The 25,900-nt window shown below is 46.0% G+C and overlaps 1 protein-coding gene across 1 annotated transcript in view; it reads left to right on the plus strand.

The window, feature by feature from the left end:
* Window positions 1–711: 711 nt before the first annotated feature.
* smad4b (SMAD family member 4b) overlaps window positions 712–25,900 on the plus strand; it is a 108,579-nt gene continuing 83,390 nt past the window's right edge. The window contains exons 1-2 of the mRNA XM_063042619.1: window positions 712–894; window positions 15,854–16,290. Of these exons, the coding sequence (XP_062898689.1) occupies window positions 16,051–16,290 (240 nt within the window). The 5' untranslated portion in view covers window positions 712–894; window positions 15,854–16,050. The remainder of the gene's footprint in view (window positions 895–15,853; window positions 16,291–25,900) is intronic.

Consider the following 25,900-nt stretch of genomic DNA (forward strand, 5'->3'; position numbering starts at 1 on the left):
GTACCCAGAGGACACCCACACAGTTTACAGAGAGTATGGGAAGGAACATACAAACTCCTTGCTGAGGATACTGGAAATGAACTCTGAAATCCAATGTACTGAGCTGTAATAGCTTTGTGTTCACCACTAAGCTACCAGGGAACCTATTTTTAGTTTTAGAGACAATATAAATCCAGTGGACTTATCAATGTGTATTTTTAAAGTAGACCTATTACAAAAATTATTATAAATTCCTTGATGTCATATTACATAGCACATTTAAGTTCTTCCTATCATTGCAAAATCTAATTATATTCATTTGATGTATTAATCTTAATTATCTTTATTATCCAGTGTACATAACACTTATTAAATAAAATTATTGATAAAGGATCACCTAAATACTCCCAAACAAGAGAGAATCTGCAGATGCTGGAAAAACAAGCAACGTACACAAAATATTGGAGGTACACAGCAGACCCGAAACGCCAACTGTACTTTTTTTCCCCCCATAGATGTTGCCTGGCCTGCTGAGTTCCTCCAGCATTGTGTGTGTGTTGCCCTAATACTCGCCCATTTTAAGAGATTGAGGAGATCAAAGGTTCAGCCTTGCTTCTTGCCCCTACACCAGCTGATGAGACCAGCCTTGTCTGTTGTCCCTGCACCAGCTGAGGACCCAGGGCTTCAGCCTTGCCTCCTTCTCCTGACACAACACACACCTCGCAGGGCGCATGCGCTCACCGGCCGCCATGTTGTGTCCTGAACAAAAACTGGGTGAGGGGGAGCGGACAGAGCCCGGTGAAAACGAGTAAATGAGACCCGGGAGTCGAGCGCTGAGCTCCGATGCGGCCTGGGTATTCCGGGAGGAGAGTCACCGGAGAGCGGCTGGCCTCCGACAGCGGCAAGCGAGCAGCGGTAAGCAGGGCTGGGGGAAATTTGGCGTCAGATTGGGGGGGGGGCGCCGAGGCCCGGCTAGGCCGCAGCTCACGGCCGGGGCTTTTTCACTGGGGCAGGGGGAGGCTGCTGTTCGTTCACCGGCATACGGCCCTGGTTCTTTAACATCGTCGAGGGCCCCGGCTTTTCTTTCATCACCGCACACCGCCCTTGGTTGTTGTCCCGTGGCCGCGACTGTTCTCGCCGTGTCAGGGTCCGCTGGCCGATGAGAGTATGCACTGTGATCGAAAAGATATTTATACTGGTTCGTCGGCTCGGGTTTCAGATCTTTAAAGGGGCCTCTCGACACCGTAAACACGAGACTGGAGGGGGTAGGTTTCCGGTCTCACCACATACCCCCAAAACATTATACACAGAAATACACTTTTAAAATTCCCTTTTCTTATTCTCACTGGCTCCTTCTCACGCTCTCTCATTCTCTGTCCTCTTCACTTACTCTTTTACACACTCATTCACTCTCATACTCTTATTCACTCCTCCTCGCTCTCATTAAACGTTTATCTCCCTTACCACACATTCTCGCTCATCCTCATTCCCTCGCTCTCCCCGCCAACACCCCCCGCCCTCCAGCCTCTCCCTCTCCCCTCCAACCCCACCTCTCCAGCCTCTCGCCATCTCTCGCTCGCACCTCCAACACCCCCTTCGGCTTATCCCCATCTCTCCCTCTCCCCATCTCTCCCACTCCCCTCCTCTCCCCTGCAACATCCTAACTCCAGCATCTCCCCACCTCCAGCCTCTTACCCCCCCTTGCTCTCCACTGCACCCCAGTCCAGCCTCTCCTCATCTCTCACTCACACCTCCAACACCTCCTTCAGCCTCTTGCCATCTCTCACTCTCCCCTCCAACACCCCCTGCCCTCCAGACTGTCCCCATCTCTCCCTCTCCTTTCCAACAATCCCTGCCCTCCAGCCTCTCCCCTCCGACTCCTCCCCTTCCTCTTGGACCCCCCCCCAGTCCTCCCCCTCCTCTCGGACCACCCCCCCCGGTCCTCCTCCTCCTCCTCTCGGACCCCCCCCCCCCGGTCCTCCTCCCCCTCTCGGACCCCCCCCCCCGGTCCTCCTCCTCCTCTCGGACCCCCCCCCCCCGGTCCTCCTCCTCCTCTCGGACCCCCCCCCCCGGTCCTCCTCCTCCTCTCAGACCACACCCCCCCGGTCCTCCTCCTCCTCTCGGACCACCCCCCCCCCGGTCCTCCTCCTCCTCTCGGACCACCCCCCCCCGGGTCCTCCTCCTCCTCTCGGACCACCCCCCCCCGGTCCTCCTCCTCCTCTCGGACCACCCCCCCCCCGGTCCTCCCCCTCCTCTCGGACCACCCCCCCCGGTCCTCCCCCTCCTCTCGGACCACCCCCCCGGTCCTCCCCCTCCTCTCGGCCCCCCCGCCCGTCCTCCCCCTCCTCTCGAACCCCCCCCCCGCGGTCCTCCACCTCTCGGACCCTCCCCCGCCCACCCCTCCTCCTCCCCCCCGCCCTCTCCAGCTCCCCTCCTCCTCCTCCCCGCGCCCTCCCCAGCTCCCCTCCTCCTCTCCGCCGCTCTCCCCAGCTCCCCTCCTCCTCCCTGCCCTCCCCTGCTCCCCTCCTCCTCCTCCCCCGCCCTCCCCAGCTCCCCTCCTCTTTGCCCTCCTCCTCCCCCCTCCTCCAGCTCCCCTCCTCCTCACCACACGCCCTCCCCCCCCCCCGTACTTTGTAATGGCCTTGTCAGAGTTTGGATCTTAGTGCAATTGGGATGTTGTGGTATGACTTGAAGAGGGCTGTTCATGTAAGCTCTCCCAGAAATATTGATGAACTGAAACAGTTTTGTATGTGGATATTGTCTAAAATAGACAGATTGTGTTTGGCTGTTACCGTGAGTTAGTTGATACAGAAAACCAGGTAATTGCAAAGGGTTGAGTATGTGTCTTCATGCTCCTGTATCTCCTCCCTAATGATAGTAATGAGAAGGGGGCATGTCCTTGCTGGTGGTGGTCCTTAATGATGGATACCACCTTCTTGAGGCATTGCATTTTAAAGATGTCGTTGATGGTGGGGAGTCTAGTGCCCAAGATGGAGGTGGCTTAGTTTAAACTCTCTGCAACTTTTTCTGATCAATTCTGACAATGATGCAGTCAGAATTACTCTAGATTTGCTTGTGTCTTTGGTGACATACCAAATCTCTTCAAACCCGTAATGAATTACAGTGGATTCTGGGTAACTGGGGACACAAAGGGACCGGTACATTTTGGCCCAGATAAGCAGCTGCCCTAGTTAGTCAAAGTTTCATCGAATAGTTAAAGAAGTACAAAAATGCAAATTGAGTAAGAAATTATGTATTTAAATAAAATATTGAATAGATTTGAACACTGTCAATACTACTACAGAACTACAAAACCAAGCAACACACAAAATGCTGAGACCCTTCGGCCCAAAGCATCGACTACTTTTTTTCCATCGAAGCTGCCTGGCCTGTTGAGTTCCTCCAGCATTTGTGTGTGTTGCTAGAACTTCCAGCACTGGCAGATTTTCTCGTTTTTTTATAAAACTTTGTTTTAGCTCATAACAAATGTCAACAGAGGAATTGATTCTGTGTATGCTGCTGTGTTCTTTTGATTGACTGTAAATTAATAAAATCAGTGCACAGTGCAGTTAATGGACTGACTGCCTTTTGACGATTACATCCTCTAAATCTTCATTTTCACTGTAACATTCAAGATGATTGTTGATACCTTGAAATTCCTCACAGGAGTGTGTCCTAGACAAGGAAGGTTATTGTTTTTAGTGTTTTATTGGTATTTAAATAAAAGGCCAGAGCCATGAAACCCTGCTGGTTCACTAATGCCCTATCTGAGGAAAGCTTGTCCAGCTGGACCTCTCTACAACTTCAGACCCACAGCAACGAATCATAGTCTGAAACGGCTTGGCTGATTTCTCAATAACAGCCAAGAATGGGCACTCAATGTCTACATCCTGAAAAATGAATTTAAAACTGAAAGACTGGATTGTATTGAATTTTGAGTATATTTCAGTAAGATCCTTTAGTAGTACAGGTCCACAACCCCTTATCCGAAATCCTTGGGGCCAGTTGCATTTCGGAATTCAGAATTTTTTGGATTTCAGACCCCGCCCCCCCCCCCACCATACCAAAAAACACGTATGCTCAAGTCCCTTATTTAACTGTCTCAGTACGGTGGTCTTCAGGACCCAGCGGTGCACCAAACCTACACACATTCTCGCCTATACTTTAAATCATCTCTAGTTTACTTATAATACCTAATACAATGTAAATACTATGTAAATAATTGTTATACTGTGTTGTTTAGGGAATAATGACAAGAAGAAATTTTATTTCCAACAGAAACATTCAATAAAACAAAAATACACAGCTTCAAACGAACTGAATCAAACACATGGTAATTGACTTATTGGAATAAATGTAGAATGTCAATGTCACTGTAAAACTTCAGTAACTTGTGTTTCTGTTTATTTAAATCATACACAGTGGTAGCTCTGACACTTATTTTCTTCGGTAAGACGCTGCACAGACACAAGATGATCGAGCTTCTGCAATAACTCCACTTTCTGCGTTATTGATAGAGAAGATTCCTTCTCTTTTTCTCATTGTTACCCATTGGGGTATCTGCAGCTCTTTTTGACATTTTCACAGTGAAATTAAACACAAAGTCAACAGTGAACACAAAATATCAGTGAACAGCAAATGCACGTGTAACCAGTACGAGCGCTGAACCACAACTGACGTCTGGCGGCCTCTGCTAGTGCTGCCACGTCACACCTGAGTGACGTCAGCTGTTGGCGAAAAAAACTTTGGTTTTCGGAGCTTTTTGGATTTCAGAATTTCGGATAAAAGAATGTGCACCTGTATTTTAGTACGATTTTTTAATATTGAGGATGCTTGATATCGGCTTTCTGATTGACAGATCCTAAATGCCTGAAGTCAAAGCGGGGGTCATAGAGGTTTCAGAATCATAATCAGGATTAATATAATATCACTGGAATTTGTTGTGAAGTACTGTATGTTGTTTTGCAGCAATACATTGTAATTCCTATTACTAAAGAAACTAAACTGCAATAAAAAAAATTGATCCTGCATTTATTAATATCATTTGTATGAGGCGCGGCAGCCTGGCACCCGCCAGCGGCGGGGGAGCTGGCATGCGCTGGTCAGTCCACCTTCTCGCCCGCCTGCCGGCAGTCGCACACTACCTTCCGGCGTTGCCCGGCCGGCGCTCCGTTTTCTTCTGCCTATGACCTCAGATCAGACGTGGTGACCCGCTGAATTTAAGCATATTACTAAGCGGAGGAAAAGAAACTAACGAGGACTCCCTTAGTAACTGCGAGTGCAATGTAGTGTTTGGGGTAACTGCAAATGTGTGCCTTTGCTATCGCTTAGCTCACGCTTGAGTGCTGGTAGTGGGTGTGCTTTATTTTTTGCCGGTGGGGAGGGAGGATTGTTGCTTGCTGCTGCTTACATGCGGGAGGGAGTAGCTTAGGAGCTTAAATGACATTTAACTGTCATTCATTCTTTGGGGCACTCCTCTATTTTCGTAGATGGTTGCGAAGAAAAAGCATTTCAGGATGTATATTGTATACATTTCTCTGACATTAAGTGAACCTTTGAATCCTTTGATACTTTAAAGGTATGATGAGGTAATTAGCTATTGGTTAATGTGATCCTTCTGTAAATCGGCATTTTCACTAATCCGGCACTCCTCAGATCCCAATGGTGCCGGATTATAGAAGGTTGACCTGTATTATAAAACAACTAAGTAGTACATAGTATAAAAAAAAGTATTGGTAGTATACTGGGGTATACAGACACTCCCAGCCTCCCAGACAGCCACATCTGTGTCCTTAGGGAACTGGAGATGCAGCTCGATGACCTTTGTCTGGTCAGGGAGAGTGAGGAGGTGATAGAGAGGAGCTATAGGCATGTAGTCACTGGGGCCTCGGGAGACAAATAAGTGGGTAACAGTCAGGAGAGGGAAGGGTAAGAGGCAGATACTAGAGAGTACCCCTGTGGCTGTCCCCCTTAACAATAAGTACTCCTGTTTGCGTACTGTTGCGGGGGGTTGGCCTACCTGGGGGACGAAACTGTGGCCACTTCTCTGGCACAGAGTCTAGCCCTGTGGCTCAGAAGGGTAGGGAAAGGAAGAGGATGGCAGCACTGATAGGGGACTCTATAGTTAGGGGGACAGACAGGTGATTCTCTGGATGCGGGAAAGAAATGCAGATGGTAGTTTGCCTCTCAGGTGCCAGGGTCCAGGATGTTTCTGATTGCGTTCACGATTTCCTGAAGTGGGAAGGTGAAGAGCCAGAGGTTGTGGTACATATTGGCACCAACGACATAGGTAGGAAAAGGGAGGAGGTCCTGAAAACAGACAACAGGGATTTAGGAAGGAAGTTGAGAAGCAGGACCTCAGAGGTTGTAATCTTGGGATTACTGCCTGTGCCACGCGACAATGAGTATGGGAATAGAGTGAGGTGGAGAATAAATGCGTGGCTGAGGGATTGGAGCAAGGTGCATGGATTCAGATTTCTGGATCATTGGGTCCTCTTTTGGGGCAGGCGTGACCTGTACAAAAAGGATGAGTTGCACTTGAATTCAATGAGGACCAATTTCCTGAAAGGGAGGTTTGCAAAGGCTATTGGGGAGAGTTTAAACTAGAATTGCTGGGGGGTGGGAACTGAACTGAAGAGATGGAAGAAGGGGCGGTTGATTTACAAATCAAGAAAGCTTGTAGGCAGTGTGAGAGGGAGGATAGGCAGGTGATGAGAAGGGATGCGCTCAGACTGATGGTTTGAGATGTGATTATTTTAATGCAGGAAGCATCATGAATAAAGCAGATGAGCTTAGAGTGTGGATCAGTACTTGGAGCTATGATGTTGTGGCCATTACAGAGATTTGCATGGCTCAAGGGCAGGAATGGTTTCTTGGAGTGCCAGGCTTCAGGTGTTTCAGCAAGGACAGGGAGGGAGCCAAAACAGGTGGGGGCGTGGCACTGCTGATCAGAGATAGTGTCAGGGCTGCAGAAGAGGAGGAAGGCATGGAGGGGTTGTCTACTGAGTCTCTGTGGGTGGAACAGGGAGTGGTCAAAAACTTTACTGGGTGTTTTTTATAGACCACCCAATAGTAACAGGGACATCGAGGAGCAGATAGGGAGACATATTCTGGAAAGGTGTAATGATAACAGGGTCATCGTGGTGGGAGATTTTAATTTCCCCATTATTGATTGGCATCTTCCAAGAGCTAGGGATTTAGATGAGGTGGAGTTTATTTGGTGTGTTCAGGAAGTTTCTTGACACAATATGTAGATAAGCCTACGAGAGGAGAGGTTGTATTTGATCTGGTATTGGGAAATGAACCTAGTCAGGTGTCAGGTCTCTCAGTGGGAGAGCATTTTGGAGATAGTGATCACAATTCTATCTCCTTTACCATAGCATTGGAGAGGGATAGGAACACACTAATTAGGAAAGCATTTAATTGGAGTAAGGGGAAATATGAAGCTATAAGGCAGGAATTTGGAAGCATAAATTAGGAACAGATGTTCTCAGGGAAATGTACAGCAGAAATGTATCAAATGTTCAGGGGATATTTGCGTGGAGTTCTGCATAGTTATGTTCCAATGATACAGGGAAAGGATGGTAGGGTACAGGAACTGTGGTGTACAAAGGCTGTTGAAAATCTAGTCAAGAAGAAAAGAAAAGCTTATTAAAGGTTCAAAAAACTAGGTAATGATAGAGATCTAGAAAATTATAAGGCTATCAGGAAGGAGTTTAAGAATGAAATTAGGAGAGCCGGAATGGGCCATGAGAAGGCCTTGGCAAGCAAGATTAAGGAAAACCACAAGGCATTCTACAAGTATGTGAAGAGCAAGAGGATATGACGTGAGAGAATAGGACCAATCAAGTGTGACAGTGGAAAGTGTGTATGGAACCAGAGGAGATAGCGGAGATACTTAATGAATACTTTTCTTCAGTATTCACTATGGAAAAGGATCTTGACAATCGTAGGGATGACTTACAGGGGACTGAAAAGCTTGAGCATATAGACATTAAGAAAGAAGATGCACTGGAGCTTTTGGAAAGCATCAAGTTGAATAAGTCACCAGGACTGGACGAGGTATACCCTAGGCTACTGTGGAAGGCAAGGGAGGAGATTGCTGATCCTCTGGCAATGATCTTTGCATTATCAATGGGTCTGGAGAGGTTCCGGAGGATTGGAGGGTTACGGATGTTGTTCCCTTATTCAAGAAAGGGAGTAGGGATATCCCATGAAATAATAGACCAGTGAGTCTTACTTCAGTGGTTGGTAAGTTGATGGAGAAGATCTTGAGAGGCAGGATTTATGAACATTTGGAGAGGCATAATATGATTAGGAATGGTCAGCATGGATTTGTCAAAGGCAGGTCGTGCCTTACGAGCCTGATGGAATTTTTTTGAGTTTGTGACTAAAAACATTGAGGGTAGAGTAGTAGATGTAGTGTATATGGATTTTAACAAGGCATTTGATAAGGTACCCCATGCCAGGCTAATTGAGAAAGTAAAGAGGCATGGGATCCAAGGGGACCTTGCTTTGTGGATCTAGAACTGGCTTGCCCGCAGAAGGCAAAGAGTGGTTGTAAACGGGTCATATTCTGCATGGAGGTTGGTGACCAGTGGTGTGCCTCGGGGATCTGTTCTGGGTCCCATTCTCTTTCTGATTTTTATAAATGACCAGGATGAGGAAGTGGAGGGATGGGTTAGTAAATTTGCTGATGGGGGGGGGGTTGGAGGTGTTGAGGATAGTATGGAGGGCTGTCAGAGGTTACAGCGGGACATTGATAGGATACAAACATTGGCTGAGAAGTGGCAGATGGAGTTCAACCCAGATAACTGTGAGGTTGTTCATTGTGGTAGGTCTAATATGATGGCAGAATATAGAATTAATGGTAAGACTCTTGGCAGTGTGGAGGATCAGAGGGATCTTGGGGTTTGAGTCCATAGGACACTCAAAGCTGCTGCACAGGTTGAGGTGTGGTTAAGAAGGCATACGGTGCATTGGCCTTCATCAACCGTGGGACTGAGTTTAAGAGCCGAGAGGTAATGTCACAACTTCACAGGATCCTGGTCAGACCCCACTTGGAATACTGTGCTCAGTTCTGGTCACCTCCTTACAGGAAGGATGTGGAAACAATAGAAAGGGTGCAGAGGAGATTTACAAGGATGTTGCCTGGATTGGAGAGCATGTTCTATGAGAATAGGTTGAGTGAACTTAGCCTTTTCTCCTTGGAGTGACAGAGGATGAGAGGTGACCTGATAGAGGTGTACAAGATGATGAGAGGCATTGATCGTGTGGATAGCCAGAAGCTTTTTCCCAGGGCTGAAATGGCTAATACAAGAAGGCATAGTTTTAGGGTGCTTGGAAGTAGGTACAGAGGGGATGTCAGAGGTAAGTTTTTTACACAGAGAGTGGTGAGTGTGTAGAATGAGCTGCCGGCAATGGTGGTGGAGGGGGATACGACAGGGTCTTTTAAGAGACTCCTGGATAGGTACGTGGAGCTTAGAAAAATAGAGGGCTATGGGTAACCCTAAAGTAAGTACATGTTTGGCACAGTATCGTGGGCCGAAGGGCCTGTATTGTGCTGTAGGTTCTCTGTGTTTCTATATTTCTAAGTCTGATGGAGGGGGAGGAGCTGTTCCTGAAACATTGTGTGTTTTCAGGCTCCTGTACCTCTTCGCATTGCTACCGTCAAAGAAGAGGGCATATCCTGGATGATGATAATCCTTTATGATGGATGCTGACTTTTTGAGGCATCACGTTTTGAAGATGTCCTTGCTTCTGGGGAAGCTGGTGTTCATGATGGAGCAGACTGAGTTTGCCAGGCTGGCTGAGTTGTTGTTGGGAACAGAACAACAGAGTAAAGTGTTTTTACATTTGTTGATGTAAACTAAGTACTTCAATATGTATTCTTCAAACCAAAAAACGTGATTTAGTTGGATGCAAAATTAAATAGCAGATGGTTAAGAAATCTTAAGTATTTGGGTGACATATTTCATGACCTTGGCATGCCACAAAGCACTTTACAGCCAATTAAATATCTTGGTTCAACTGGAGGTTGATGTTGTCATGCTGGAAATATCACAGTAAATTTTTCTGCTGCAGGTTGCCACTGTCAGTGAAGTAAAAGACCATTTACTAGATAGAGTGGATGTGAAAAGGATGTTTCCTATAATGGGGGAGTCTGGGACCAGAGGGCACGGGCTGAGAATAGAGGGACGTCCATTTAGAACAGAGATAAGGAGGAATTTCTTTTGCCAGAGGGTAGCGAATCTATGGGATTCATTGCCACAGACTGCTGTGGACGCCAAGTCATTGTGTATATTTAAAACGGAGGTTGATAGGTTCTTGATTGGTCAGGGCATCAAAGTTTACGGGGAGAGGGCAGGAGAATTGAGTTGAGAGGGATAATAAACAGCCATGATGGAATGGCAGAGTGGACTTGATGGGCCAAGTTTTCCTATGTCTTACTGTTCTAGTGATTTTGGTTTAGGGATCAGTATTTTTGAAGATTCCCATGTATTTTAAAATGCTCTCCATTTGAGAAAGAAAATTTACTAGAGACACAAGAGACTGCAGATGTCAGAATCTGGAGCAGTCCACAATGTGCTGAAGGAACTCAGCGGGTCCTTCTGGCCCAACGAGCCCATGTAACCAATTAGCCTGCTAACCCATACATCTTTGCAATGTGGGAGGGAACCGGAGCACTTGGAGGAATCCCATGCAGTCACAGGGAGAACGTACAAACTCCTTACTGAGAGCAGCGGGATTTGAACCCATGTTGCTGTCACTTTAATAGCTTTATGCTAACCACTACGTTTTTCTGCATGGGAAAGAGGGGGAAGGTTCCTATATAAAACCGTGGATGGAAGAGCTGAAACAAAGCTGGTAGGTGAAAACTGGAACCACGTGAGGGAATGATCATGTAAACTGAGGGGTGACAGGTGGAAGAATAATGCTTGAGAATTTCATATTCATGTCATCACATTTAAGATTTATGATTGTTTAATGGCCTTTCCAGTACACAAGTGTAAAGGGGAATGAAATAATTGCTGCAATCAGATAACAATAATAATAAAAATAATAAATATAAATACGTAAGGTTGCTTATATGCTTAAATGATAAAAGTAGTGGTTGTTGGGGATGTGGAAGGGTGGGTTAGTAGGTGGAGGTGGAGGTCTTACTGCTTGTGGAAAGCAGCTGTTTTTGAGTCTGGTGGGCCTGGTGTGGATGCTATGTAACCTCCTTCCTGATGAGAGTGGGACAAAACAGTCCATGAGCAGAGTGGCTGGGATCCTTCATGATGTTCTGGCACTTTTCTGGCATCTTTTTGTATATATGTCCTTGATGGAGACTGTTCAGGTGGAATGAGATGTTGTTCTTTTAATTTGTGTTTAGCTTTGACTTGAGGTTGAGGATCGATGTGTTGATGGGGGAATGGGGAGTGGAATTAAGGTGGCTGGCTGCTGGGATATGCCAGCTAGCATAGCGGACGGACAAGAATGTACTTGGTAAAGCATTGTTGGACTGAGTGATATAGAGAAATCCACAATGGGAGCACCACAAGCAGTAAATTATACTGCTGGATTCACATGGGAAAGACTATCTCACCTGGAAGGGCTGTTTTGGGCCCAAGATGGTAGCAAAGAAGGAGGCAAGAGTAGGTGTTACATTTTTTGTGGTTATGAGGGAGGGATGTTCAGTGGCATGCAAAAGTTTGGGCATCCCGGTCAAAATTTGTTACTGTGAATAGCTAAGTGAGTAAAAGATGAACTGATTTCCAAAAGGCATAAAGTTAAAGATGACACATATCTTTAGTATTTTAAGCAAGATTACTTTTTTAGTTCCATCTTTTACAGTTTCAAAATAACAAAAAAGGAAAAGGGCCTGAAGCAAAAGTTTGGGCACCCTGCATGGTCAGTACTTAGTAATACCCCCTTTGGCAAGTATCACAGCTTATAAACGCTTTTTGTAGCCGGTTAAGAGTCTTTCAGTTCTTGTTTGGGGGATCTTCGCCTATTCCTCCTTGCAAAAGGCTTCTAGTTCTGTGAGATTCTTGGGCTGTCTTGCATGCACTGCTCTTTTGAGGTCTATCCACAGATTCTCGATGGTGTTTAGGTCAGGGGACTGTGAGGGCCATGGCAAAACCTTCAGCTTGGGCCTCTTGAGGTAGTCCATTGTGGATTTTGAGGTGTGTTTAGGATCATTATCCTGTTGTAGAAGCCATCCTCTTTTCATCTTCGGCTTTCTTACAGATGGTGTGATGTTTGCTTCCAGAATTTGCTGGTATTTAATTGAATTCGTTCTTCCCTCTACCAGTAAATGTTCCCCGTCCCACTGGCTGCAACACAAGCCCAAAGCATGATTGATCCACCCCCGTGCTTAACAGTTGGAGAGGGGTTCTTTTCATGAAATTCTGCACTCTTTTTTTTTCTCCAAACATACCTTTGCTCATTGCAGCCAAAAAGTTCTGTTTTAACTTCATCATTCCACAGGACTTGTTTCCAGAATGCATCAGGCTTGTTTAGATGTTCCTTTGAACCTTTTGAATAGAACTTTTGACTGGGGTCCCCAAACTTTTGCATGCCACTGTATCTGGAGAGTGAGGGGTTTGAGTAGGGAGGGAGGAGCAGAGAAGGGAATCATGGAGAGAGTGAATCGTGGAAAGCTGAGTGGTGGGGGTGGTTGTGTAGAATGTGCCCGGTGGTGGGATTCTGCTTTAGATGGTGGAAGTAAGAAGAGTGATATGGTGGGTACATTGGATGTGGAGGTAAGTGAAGATTAGGATGGGTGGGAGTAAGGGTAAGGTGAGATGTGTGTGAGGGTTCCTCAATAGCAGTTTGGGGTCGTGGACCCCGTTGAAGCTGGGTGGTGAGGTAGAAGAGGTAAAGGACTGAAGAAGAAGGAATCTGATAGGAGTGGAGAGTAGACTATGGAAGAAAGGGAAGGAGGAGGGAACCGGGTTGGCGAGGTGGGGGGAGGTGATGGGCAGATGAGAAGAGGAGAGCCAGAATGGGGAATGAATCCTTGGCACACTGGTCTCTTTGCACCACTAGTGGATGAGTGAATATTTTTTTATGAGGTACATTGTGCCTCTGAAAGAGGCTGATTTGAGTTGGTAGTACCAAGCTGCTTCACTCTTTAAATTAAACTTTGTATAAGCTGTGAAAGCATTTTTAGATTCAGGAGTTATATCACCTGCGACAGGACGCCTGGCTTCATCTGGCTGTTTCATATCTGTGCTGGAGAATTTGATGCTGATGCCATTGATCAGGATGGGGACGTGGTTAGGCTCTTGAGTGTGCTATTGGAAATGGTTATTATAGTGACATGTACCAAGATCTAGTACAGAGCTTTTCTTACATACTGTTCATACAGGACAATTTATTACACAATACATTGAGGTAGAACAAGGTAAAACAATAAGAGAATGTAGAATAAAGTGTAACAGCAACGGAGAAAGTGCAGCCCAGAAAAAACGGTAATGTGCAAGATCAAAATACAGTAGATGATGATGTTGAACCCATCTTATCTTACCATTTAACCAATTAAGAGGGAACCACTTTAATACTAACAGGGTAGAAGCAATCCTTGAGCATGGACATGTGTTTTTAGGCTTTTGTATTTTCTGCCCGAAGGGAGTGGAGATAATATCTGTTGTGGTGGGGCTTTACTGAGGCAACGAGAAGTATAGATAGAGCCTATGGTGGGAGACCTGTCCCAGTGAAAGGTCTCAACACGAAATGTCGACTGTCTATACTCTTTTCCTTAGATGCGATTGGCCTGCTGAGTTCCTCCAGCATTTTGTGGATGGATGGGACAGTGATGTTCACTCCTAGGAACTTGAAGTTCTCAATCTCAATACTTTTGACATAGACAGGAGCATATGCTCTTTTCCCCTTTCTGAAGTCAGTGACCAGCTCTTTTGGTGATGTTGAGGGAATAGGGTGTTGTCATGACACCACATTCCTGTTCTTTATTCACGTAAAATCGTAAGATTGTTTACTGATATGAGCAGGCCATTCTGTGTATTGAGCCTAGGCTGACACCTTATTGTCATGATGAGATGTTAACGAGCTGTCTCCCTCCTTTCTGTACTCTAACTCATCAGTGTAGAGCAGAATCTGGCCACACCATCACAGGGAATACAGCAGGGCGCTGAGTTGTGGCAGCGAGTGTTTAAGATAATCAGGGTGGTAGTGTTGCCTATCCTTACTGATTGTGATCTGTTGGTCAGGGAGTCAATGATCAAATTGCAGAGGGGGGGCTTTAATAATGGTTTGATGATGAGTTGGCTTGGAATTAAGATATTGAAGGCAAAGCCACAGCCTGTAAACAATAGTCAGATGTAACACACATCAAAGTTGCTGGTGAACGCAGCAGGCCAGGCAGCATCTGTAGGAAGAGGTGCAGTCGACGTTTCAGGCCGAGACCCTTCGTCAGGACTAACTGAAGGAAGAGTGAGTAAGGGATTTGAAAGTTGGAGGGGGAGGAGGAGATCCAAAATTATAGGAGAAGACAGGAGGGGGAGGGATGGAGCCAAGAGCTGGACAGGTGATAGGCAAAAGGGGATACGAGAGGATCATGGGACAGGAGGTCCGGGAAGAAAGAAAAGGGGGGGGTGGACCCAGAGGATGGGCAAGAGGTATATTCAGAGGGACAGAGGGAGAAAAAGGAGAGTGAGAGAAAGAATGTGTGCATAAAAATAAGTAACAGATGGGGTACGAGGGGGAGGTGGGGCCTTAGCGGAAGTTAGAGAAGTCGATGTTCATGCCATCAGGTTGGAGGCTACCCAGACAGAATATAAGGTGTTGTTCCTCCAACCTGAGTGTGGCTTCATCTTTACAGTAGAGGAGGCTGTGGATAGACATGTCAGAATGGGAATGGGATGTGGAATTAAAATGTGTGGCCACTGGGAGATCCTGCTTTCTCTGGCGGACAGAGCGTAGATGTTCAGCAAAGCGGTCTCCCAGTCTGCGTCGGGTCTCGCCAATATATATAGTCAGATGTAGGTGTGTTTACTATCCAAATGCTGGGGAGATTGCATCCATCATGGACCTGTTACAGCAGAAGGCAAATTGCAGTGGGTTAAGTTGTCTGGAAGGCCGGAGTTAATGCACGCCAACACCAGCCTTTCGAAGCATCTCATGATACTGGATGTCAGGGCCACTGGGCGGTAGTCATTGAGGCACATTATCTTGTTTTATAGTACTGTCAATTATACCTATATGTTCATTAATGATTAGGATTGACATGATGATTAACTAGACTACACCTGCTTTGCTTTTCATGGTCTACCTCATTTAGGGTATACCTCATTAACTTTCCATATAGCATTTTCGTGGCTGCAGGTGAACCACTGAACCAGAAGTGTGTGCTGTTTTGGGAGATTTTTTATTGTACACTCCCAATAATTTGGAGTGTTGAGTGCTCTCAATTTGTTAATATCATAGGTAACTTGTCAAATTAGCTGAAGATTGGTTCCTACCAAGGTGGCAATGTTGGGAGGTCTGAGACATCATGTTCACTTGGCACTTCTGTTTGAAGATGCTATCAAATGCTTCTGCCTTGTGTTTTTCCCTTCCCTGTTGGACTCTGCTGTTTTCGATTTGTTTGTTACACCTGCTTTAGCTGCTTAATTGTCCACTGTACACCATCAGGACTATAGAGCATTGATCTGATCTGTTTATAAGTTTTATTTGGTCTTTTCTATCTCCCGCTGTTTCTATTTGGCCTTCATTCAATCTCAGGATTGTTTAAGGCCCTGTTCCTGTCCTGTACTATCTTCTAATGTAAATATTGTAACCAATATTCCAGTAATTTAAATGCCAGCTTAGGAAGTTGCAGATGATGAATTTTTTGTAAGTTATATTCTTTATGTGGTTTGTTTTCAAGGTTGCTCCAAGGAAATCTTCAGACCTATTGCTTTGCTGCCTTTGAATATCTCGCTGCAGCGGACAGACTGAGCTTCGTGCCTTTTTGTACACGAGCAGATATTGCAAGGAAGAACAATTAGTTTACTGGAAGGACCGGTTAACTTTAAACGATTGTGCTTTTAAGGACAAAATAAAACTGATTGAGGGATCAGCATCATGTCTATCACCAATACCCCGACTAGTAATGATGCCTGCCTGAGCATTGTACACAGTTTGATGTGCCATCGACAAGGTGGAGAAAGTGAAACCTTTGCCAAAAGAGCCATTGAGAGCTTGGTCAAAAAGCTGAAGGAGAAGAAAGATGAGCTGGATTCATTAATCACAGCTATAACAACCAATGGAGCTCACCCCAGCAAATGTGTCACAATACAAAGGACACTAGATGGAAGGCTTCAGGTAAGTGTTCAGAGGACTTATTCTTACAAATAACTATTTGTATTAATAGAATGCCTTTCCTGCATATAAACATTCCAAGGAGAATGAAATCTCCAGCACATCTTGGGATAGGGTGCCATGGTAGTGTAGCGGTTATTGTGATTTTATTACCACGGGGTGTGTCAGAATTCAATTCCGCCATCCTCGGTAAAAAGAATTTGAGCATTCTCCTCATGACTGTGCGTTTCCACCAGGGTGCTCCGGTTTCCTCCCACAGTCCAAAGCTGTACTGGTTATTAGGTTAAATGGCCATTGTAAATTGGATTAGTGTTAAATAGGTGGGTTGCTGGGCAGTGCAGCTCATTGGGCTGGAGGGGCCTGTTCTGTGCTGCATATATGCAAAAAAAAACTCATGTCCCGGGAAGAGGAGATAAAAAATAGAGGACATCGAGTTTAAGGTGACAGTTAACAGATTTAAGAATCCTGAGGGGCAACTTCTTCGCCAAGGGGGTGGTGCATATAAGGAATAATGTGCCAGAGGAAGTGGTTGAGGCAGGTACAATAATATTTAAAAGACATTTGGATAAGTTCATGGATAAGAGGTCGTGGTACATATAGGTACCAATGACATAGGTAGGAAAAGGGATGAGGTCCTGAAAGGAGAATATAAGGAGCTAGGAAAGGAGTTGAGAAAAAGGACCGCAAAGGTAGTAATCTCGGGATTACTGCCTGTGCCACTCGACAGTGAGAGTAGGAATGCGATGAGGTGGAGGATAAATGCGTGGCTGAGGGATTGGAGCAGGGGGCAGGGATTCAAGTTTTTGGATCATTGGGACCTCTTTTGGCGCAGGCGTGACCTGTACAAAAAGGACGGGTTACACTTGAATCCTAGGGGGACCAATATCCTGGCAGGGAGATTAGCGGGGGCTACTGAGGTGACTTTAAACTAGAATGGTTGGGGGGTGGGAATCAAATTAAGGAGGCTAGGCGTGAGGAGGTTAGTTCACAACAGAGGGATGGGAACCAGTGCAGAGAGACAGAGGGGTGTAAAGTGAGGGTAGAAGCAAAAAGTACAAAGGAGAAAAGAAAAAGTGGCAGGCCGACAAATCCAGGGCAAGCATTAAAAAGGGCCACTTTTCAACATAATTGTATAAGGGCTAAGAGAGTTGTAAAAGAGCGCCTGAAGGCTTTGTGTGTCAATGCAAGGAGCATTCGTAATAAGGTGGATGAATTGAAAGTGCAGATTGTTATTAATGATTATGATATAGTTGGGATCACAGAGACATGGCTCCAGGGTGACCAGGCATGGGAGTTCAACGTTCAGGGATATTCAATATTCAGGAGGGATAGACATGAAGGAAGGGGAGGTGGGGTGGCGTTGCTGGTTAAAGAAGAGATTAACTCAATCGAAAGGAAGGACATAAGCCGGAAAGATGTGGAATCGATATGGGTAGAGCTGCGTAACACTAAGGGGCAGAAGACGCTGGTGGGAGTTGTGTACAGGCCACCTAACAGTAGTAGTGAGGTCGGAGATGGTATTAAACAGGAAATTAGAAATGTGTGCAATAAAGGAACAGCAGTTATAATGGGTGACTTCAATCTACATGTAGATTGGGTGAACCAAATTGGTAAAGGTGCTGAGGAAGAGGATTTCTTGGAATGTATGCGGGATGGTTTTTTGAACCAACATGTCGAGGAACCAACTAGAGAGCAGGCTATTCTGGACTGGGTTTTGAGCAATGAGGAAGGGTTAATTAGCGATCTTGTCGTGAGAGGCTCCTTGGGTAAGAGTGACCATAATATGGTGGAATTCTTCATCAAGATGGAGAGTGACATAGTTAATTCAGAAACAAAGGTTCTGAACTTAAAGAGGGGTAACTTTGAAGGTATGAGACGTGCATTAGCTAAGATAGACTGGCAAATGACACTTAAAGGATTGACGGTGGATATGCAATGGCAAGCATTTAAAGGTTGCATGGATGAACTACAACAATTGTTCATCCCAGTTTGGCAAAAGAATAAATCAAGGAAGGTAGTGCACCTGTGGCTGACAAGAGAAATTAGGGATAGTATCAATTCCAAAGAAGAAGCATACAAATTAGCCAGAGAAAGTGGCTCACCTGAGGACTGGGAGAAATTCAGAGTTCAGCAGAGGAGGACAAAGGGCTTAATTAGGAAAGGGAAAAAAGATTATGAGAGAAAACTGGCAGGGAACATAAAAACGGACTGTAAAAGCTTTTATAGATATGTAAAAAGGAAAAGACTGGTAAAGACAAATGTAGGTCCCCTGCAGACAGAAACAGGTGAATTGATTATGGGGAGCAAGGACATGGCAGACCAATTGAATAATTACTTTGGTTCTGTCTTCACTAAGGAGGACATAAATAATCTTCCAGAAATAGTAGGGGACAGAGGGTCCAGTGAGATGGAGGAACTGAGCGAAATACATGTTAGTAGGGAAGTGGTGTTAGGTAAATTGAAGGGATTGAAGGCAGATAAATCCCCAGGGCCAGATGGTCTGCATCCTAGAGTGCTTAAGGAAGTAGCCCAAGCAATAGTGGATGCATTAGTGATAATTTTTCAAAACTCGTTAGATTCTGGACTAGTTCCTGAGGATTGGAGGGTGGCTAATGTAACTCCACTTTTTAAAAAAGGAGGGAGAGAGAAACCGGGGAATTATAGACCGGTTAGCCTAACGTCGGTGGTGGGGAAAATGCTGGAGTCAGTTTTCAAGGATGTGATAACAGCACATTTGGAAAGTGGTGAAATGATCGGACAAAGTCAGCATGGATTTGTGAAAGGAAAATCATGTCTGACGAATCTCATAGAATTTTTTGAGTTTGTAACTCGTAGAGTGGATAGGGGAGAACCAGTAAATGTGGTATATTTGGATTTTCAAAAGGCTTTTGACAAGGTCCCACACAGGAGATTAGTGTGCAAACTTAAAGCACACGGTATTGGGGGTAAGGTATTGGTGTGGGTGGAGAATTGGTTAGCAGACAGGAAGCAAAGAGTGGGAATAAACGGGACCTTTTCAGAATGGCAGGCGGTGACTAGTGGGGTACCGCAAGGCTCAGTGCTGGGTCCCCAGTTGTTTACAATATATATTAATGACTTGGATGAGGGAATTAAATGCAGCATCTCCAAGTTTGCGGATGACACGAAGCTGGGTGGCAGTGTTAGCTGTGAGGAGGATGCTAAGAGGATGCAGGGTGACTTGGATAGGTTGGGTGAGTGGGCAAATTCATGGCAGATGCAATTTAATGTGGATAAATGTGAAGTTATCCACTTTGGTGGCATCAATAGGAAAACAGATTATTATCTGAATGGTGGCCGATTAGGAAAAGGGGAGGTGCAACGAGACCTGGGTGTCATTATACACCAGTCATTGAAAGTGGGCATGCAGGTACAGCAGGCGGTGAAAAAGGCGAATGGTATGCTGGCATTTATAGCGAGAGGATTCGAGTACAGGAGCAGGGAGGTACTACTGCAGTTGTACAAGGCCTTGGTGAGACCACACCTGGAGTATTGTGTGCAGTTTTGGTCCCCTAATCTGAGGAAAGACATCCTTGCCTTAGAGGGAGTACAAAGAAGGTTCACCAGATTGATTGCTGGGATGGCAGGACTTTCATATGAAGAAAGACTGGATGAACTGGGCTTGTACTCGTTGGAATTTAGAAGATTGAGGGGGGATCTGATTGAAATGTATAAGATCCTAAAGGGATTGGACAGGCTAGATGCAGGAAGATTGTTCCCGATGTTGGGGAAGTCCAGAACGAGGGGCCACAGTTTGAGGATAGAGGGGAAGCCTTTTAGGACCGAGATTAGGAAAAACTTCTTCACACAGAGAGTGGTGAATCTGTGGAATTCTCTGCCACAGGAAACAGTTGAGGCCAGTTCATTGGCTATATTTAAGAGGGAGTTAGATATGGCCCTTGTGGCTACGGGGATCAGGGGGTATGGAGGGAAGGCTGGGGCAGGGTTCTGAGTTGGATGATCAGCCATGATCATAATAAATGGTGGTGCAGGCTCGAAGGGCCGAATGGCCTACTCCTGCACCTGTTTTCTATGTTTCTATGTTTCTAAAGGGAAATGGGCTACACGCAGGCAAATGGGTCTAGCTTGGTGGGTACCATGGTCACCTGTTTCTGCAACTCTGTATGTAATAGAAGTTGTTATTTCATTGTCTGACAACCAAGTCCAGCTCCTGGCCTTTATAGGTGATCTCCTAAGTCTATCGGAACTGTTTCTGCTGACAGGAGAAGGAGCTAAGACGGGTTACTGGGTTCTAAAAACAGTTGCTTTGGGCAGATGGGGCTCATCAGCCATGGTTGGCATTTCATCTAGGAGAAGGAAAACTCTGATCGCAAACCTCCGCTGCCTTGTGGTTATACCCACTATTGGTGAAGGCTTTGGGAGTAAACCTCGAGGATTGATTTCAAGAGACAAGAAGTAATGTTACAGATATATGGAACTCTGGTCAGACCCCACTTGGAGTACTGTGCTCAGTTCCGGTCACCTCACTACAGGAAGGATGTGGAAACTATAGAAAGGGTGCAGAGGAGATTTACAGGGATGTTGCCTGGATTGGGGAGCATGCCTTATGAGAATAGGTTGAGTGACCTTGGTCTTTTCTCCTTGGAGCGCCAGAGGATAAGAGGTGACCTGATAGAGGTGTATAAGATGATGAGTGGCATTGATCATGTGGATAGTCAGAGGCTTTTTCCCAGGGCTGAAATGGCTATCACGAGAGGGCACAGTTTTAAAGTGCTTGGAAGTAGGTACAGAGGAGATATCAGGGTTAAGTTTTTTACACAGAGAGTGGTGAGTGTGTGGAATGGGCTGCCGGTGACGGTGGTGGAGGTGGAAACCATAGGGTCTTTTAAGAGGCTCCTGGGTAGTTACATGAAGCTTCGAAAAATAGAGGGCTATGGGTAATCCTAGGTAATTTCTAAAGTAAGTACATGTTCAGTACAGCATTGTGGGCTGATACTCAGAATACACTGGAGGAACTCAGCAGGTCGGGCAGCATCCGTGGAAACGATCAGTCAACATTTCGGGTCAGAACCCTTCGTCGGGACTGTAGAGGGAAGGGGCAGGGGCCCTATAAAGAAGGTGGGGGGGAGGGTGGGAAGGAGAAGGCTGGTAGGTTCCAGGTGAAGAACCAGTAAGGGGAAAGATCAAGGGGTGGGGGAGGGGATAGGCAGGAAAGGTGAAGAAGGAATAGGGGAAAACACAATGGGTAGTAGAAGGAGGCAGGACCATGAGGGAGGTAGTAGGCAGCTGGGGGAGGGGGCAGAGTGAAACTGGGTTAGGGGAAGGGAGGGGGAGGGAATTACCGGAGGTTGGAGAATTCAGTGTTCATACCGAGGGGCTGGAGACTACCTAGATGGTATATGAGGTGTTGCTCCTCCAACCTGAGTTTAGCCTCATAATGGCAGTAGAGGAGGCCATGTATGGACATATCCAAATCCTGGGAGGTCCTGTCTGTTGTGGCGGATGGAGCGGAGGTGCTCAACGAAGCAGTCCCCCAATCTGTGTCGGGTTTCACCAATGTAGAGGAGGCCGCACCGGGAGCACTGGGAATTCGCCAACTTCTGGTAATTTCCTCCCCCTCCCTTCCCCTATCCCAGTTTCACTCTGCCCCCTCCCCCAGCTGCCTCCTACCTCCCTCATGGTTCCGCCTCCTCCTACCCATTGTGCTTTCCCCTATTCCTCCTTCACCTTTCCTGCCTATCCCCTCCCTGCTTCCCCTCCCCCACCCCTTGATGTTTCCCCTTACTGGTTTTTCACCTGGCACCTACCAGCCTTCTCCTTCCCACCCTTCCCCCAGCTTCTTTATAGGTGCCCCTTCCCTCTTCAGTCCTGACGAAGGGTTCCGGCCCGAAACGTTGACTTTTCATTTCCACGGATGCTACCCGACCTGCTGAGTTCCTCCAGTGTGTTGTGAGTGTGGCTTTGACCCCAGCATCTGCAGAGTATTTTGTATTGTGGGCTGATAGGCCTGTATTTTGCTGTAGATTTTCTGTGTTTCTATGTTTCTAAAGTCCAGAGCTGGAGTCCCTAAGGCAGACCTACGCTGAGTTCAACAGTGACTGGCAATTCCTGCAATGCCACTGGTGCCAAACTGTATTGGTGTCTGCTGTTCCTTTGGATTCATCAGCTGTGTGGAGAGGGGGAGCTTGTTGCAGAGCACAGCTTACCCTCCATATTGCATTACCCTGGCTTGTGTATTGACGTCTAGGACACAACATCCATGGTTGGCGCCAACCCATGGAGGGCCTCTGCTTCATTGCTATGATTTTTGCAACAACTATTGGGACAAAGATCCATATTGGTTTCTTTTCATCTTTGCGAATTATCAGTAGAAGTCATTATTTTGGTTAACTGTTTAGATCTTGTTGGCTATTAAACATATATTTCAGTTGCAGATAGTTGTGTCATCTTTGAGGCTTCACTCAGAGAAAACAAAAGCTCAATTCTTTTTCCTTCTCTTTATATCTGCTCATTTAGGTAGAGAGGACAGGTGAATAGTGCATGATCTTCTTGTGGGCTGTGGGAAAACGGGGGACCTCCAGTGTCCCTGACCACTCCCAACTACGAGAAGTGCATCCAGCTGCTGCTTCCAATAAACTGCATTAAGGAGTTGGAACTGGATGAACTCTGGATCATTCGGAAGGCTGAAGGGGTGATAGATAGGATATATAGAGAGGTTTTTACACCCAGGGTGTCAGGACCCAGGAAACTGGGTGATGGTTAGGAAGGGGAAGGGGTTTAAGGAGCCAGTGCAGAGTACCTCTGAATGTCCCCCTGAACAACAGTATCACTTTGGATATTGTCAGGGGAATGACTGAACAGAGGAAGGTCACAGTGATCGGGTCTCTGGCACAGTCTGCCTCTGTGACTCAGAAGGGAAGGAGGAAGAAGAAGCGCACTGTGGTGATAGGAGATTCATTGGTTAGGGAAATGGATGGGATCTTCTGTGGGCGAGAATGAGATTCCTGGATGATATGTTGCCATCTGGGATATCTCAGATCGAGTCCTCAGCATTCTTAAGTGGGAGGGTGAACGACCAGATGTTGTGGTTCATGTAGGTACCAATGACATGGATAGGATGAACGATGAGGTTCTGCAAAGGGAGTTCATGGAGTTAGGTGCTAAGTTAAAGGGCAAGACCTCCAGGGTTGTGATTTCAGGATTGCTACCTGTGCTACGTACCAGTGAGGCTAGAATTAGGAAGATTATACAGTTTAACACGTGGCTAAGGAGTCGGTGTAGAAGGGAAGGCTTAAGATTTTGAGATCATTGGACTCTTCCAGGAAAAGTGGGACCTGTACAAAAGGGACGGTTTGCACCTGACCTGGAGGAGGACTAATGCTAGCAGGAAGGGTTTTATAAGGCTGCATGGTGGGGTTTAAACTAGAGCTGCAGGGGGGTGGGAGCCAGAGCGCCAGAACAGTTAGTGGAGAGGCTGTGGAGGTAAATGTTGATTAGACCTCAGACAAAGTAAAGAATCAAAAGGTTGACCATGGTGTGAAAATCGAAATGGGTGAATACAGGACTGAAGGTGTTGTATCTGAATGCGTGCAGTATACGGAATAAGGTAGATGAACTTGCATTACAGTTGCAGACTGGCAGGTATGTTTCAGGCACTGAATTATGGTTGAAAGATTATAGCTGGAGCTTAATGTCCAAGGATACACATTGTATCAAAAGGATAGGCAGGAAGGCAGAGGGGGTGGCGTTGCTCTGTTGGTAAAAAAAATGAAATCAAATCATTAGAAAGGGTGACATAGGCTTAGAAGGTATTGAATCATTGTGGATAGAGCTAAGGAGCTGTAAGGATAAAAAGACCCCAATGGGAGTTGTATACGGACCTCCAAACAGTGGTAAAGATGTGGCCTAAATAGAAAATGGGAGATAGAAAATGCTTGTCAAAAGTGCAGCGTTACAATAGTCATGGGGGACTTCAACATGCAGGTAGACTTGGAAAATCAGGTTGGTGCTGAATTACAGGGAGGGACATTTCTAGAATGCTCACGAGATGGCTTTTTAGAGCAGCTTGTGGTTGAGTCCGCTAGAAGATCGGCTATTCTGGATTGCGTGTTGTGCAATCAGCCAGAATTGATTAGAGAGCTTAAGGTAAAAGAACCCTAAGGGTAAGTGATCATAATATGATCTAATTCACCCTGAAATTTGAGAAGGAGAAGCTAAAGTCAGATGTATCAATATTACAGTGGAGTAAAGGGAATTACAGAGGCATGAGAGAGAAATTGGCCAGGATTGATTGGAAGCGAACACTGGCAGCACTAACAGCAGAGCAGCAGTGGCCAGAATTTCTGGAAGCAATTCAGAAGGCTCAGGATATATACATCCCAAAGAGGAAGAGATATGCTTAAAAGAAAGATGACACCACCACAACTAACGAGAAGTCAAAGCCAACATACAGTGTGTACAAACACATATACAATACTGGAGGAACTTAACAGGCCAGGCAGCATCTTTTGGGAAAAAAAGCACAGTTGACATTTTGGGCTGAGACCCTTCGACAGGACTGGAGAAAGAAGATGAGAAGTAGATTTAAAAGGTGGGGGAGGGGAGAGAGAAACTCAAGGTGATAGGTGAAACCAAGAGGGGGAGAAATGAAGTAAAGAGCTGGGAAATTGATTGGTGAAAGAGATACTGGGCTGGAGAAGGGGGGAGTGCAATAGGAGAGGACAGAAGGCCATGGAAGAAAGAAAAGTGGAGGAGCGTCAGAAGGAACTAATGGGCAGGCAAGGAAATAAGATGAGAGAGGGAAAAGGGGATAAGAAATGGTGGTTGGGGGGTGGGGGGAGCATTACTGGAAGTTCGAGAAATAGATGTTCATACCATCAAGTTGGAGGCTACCCAGCTGGAATATAAGGTGTTGCTCCTCCAACCTGAGTGTGACCTCATCACCACAGTCGAGGAGGCATTGAATAGCAATGAGGCCACACTCATGTTGGAGGTGTTAGGGTACTTGGAGGCACACAATAAAATAGGCTGTAGTCAGCATGGATTCCTCAAGGAAAAATCTTACTTGACAAATCTGTTGGAATTCTTTGAAGAAATAACAAGCAGGATAGACAAAGGAGAATCGGTTGATATCGTGTACTTGGATTTTCAGAAGGCCTTTGACAGGGTGCCATGTAAGGCTGCTTAACAAGCTACAAGCTCATGGCATTACAGGAAAGATTCTAGCATGAATAAAGCATTGGTTGGAGGCAAAGAGTGAGAATAAAGGGAGCCTTTTCTGGTTGGCCGCCAGTGACTAGTGGTGTTCCACATCTGTGTTGGGACCATATCTTTTTCGTTATATGTCAATGATTTGGATGATGAAATTGATGGCTTTGTTGCAAAGTTTGTAGATGATATAAAGATAGGTGGAGGGGCAGGTAGTTTTGAGGAAGTAGAGAGCTACAGAAGGACTTCAATTAGGAAAATGGACAAAGAAATGGCAGATGGAATATGGAAAACACAAAATAATCTGCAGATGCTGGGGTCAAAGCAACACTCACAACACGCTGGAGGAACTCAGCAGGTCGGGCAGCATCCGTGGAAAAGATCGGTCGACGTTTTGGGCCGGAACCCCTCGTCATGACTGAAGAGG

This window comes from Mobula hypostoma, chromosome 3 (genome assembly GCF_963921235.1).
Source record: "Mobula hypostoma chromosome 3, sMobHyp1.1, whole genome shotgun sequence".
NCBI classification, from domain to species: domain Eukaryota; kingdom Metazoa; phylum Chordata; class Chondrichthyes; order Myliobatiformes; family Myliobatidae; genus Mobula; species Mobula hypostoma.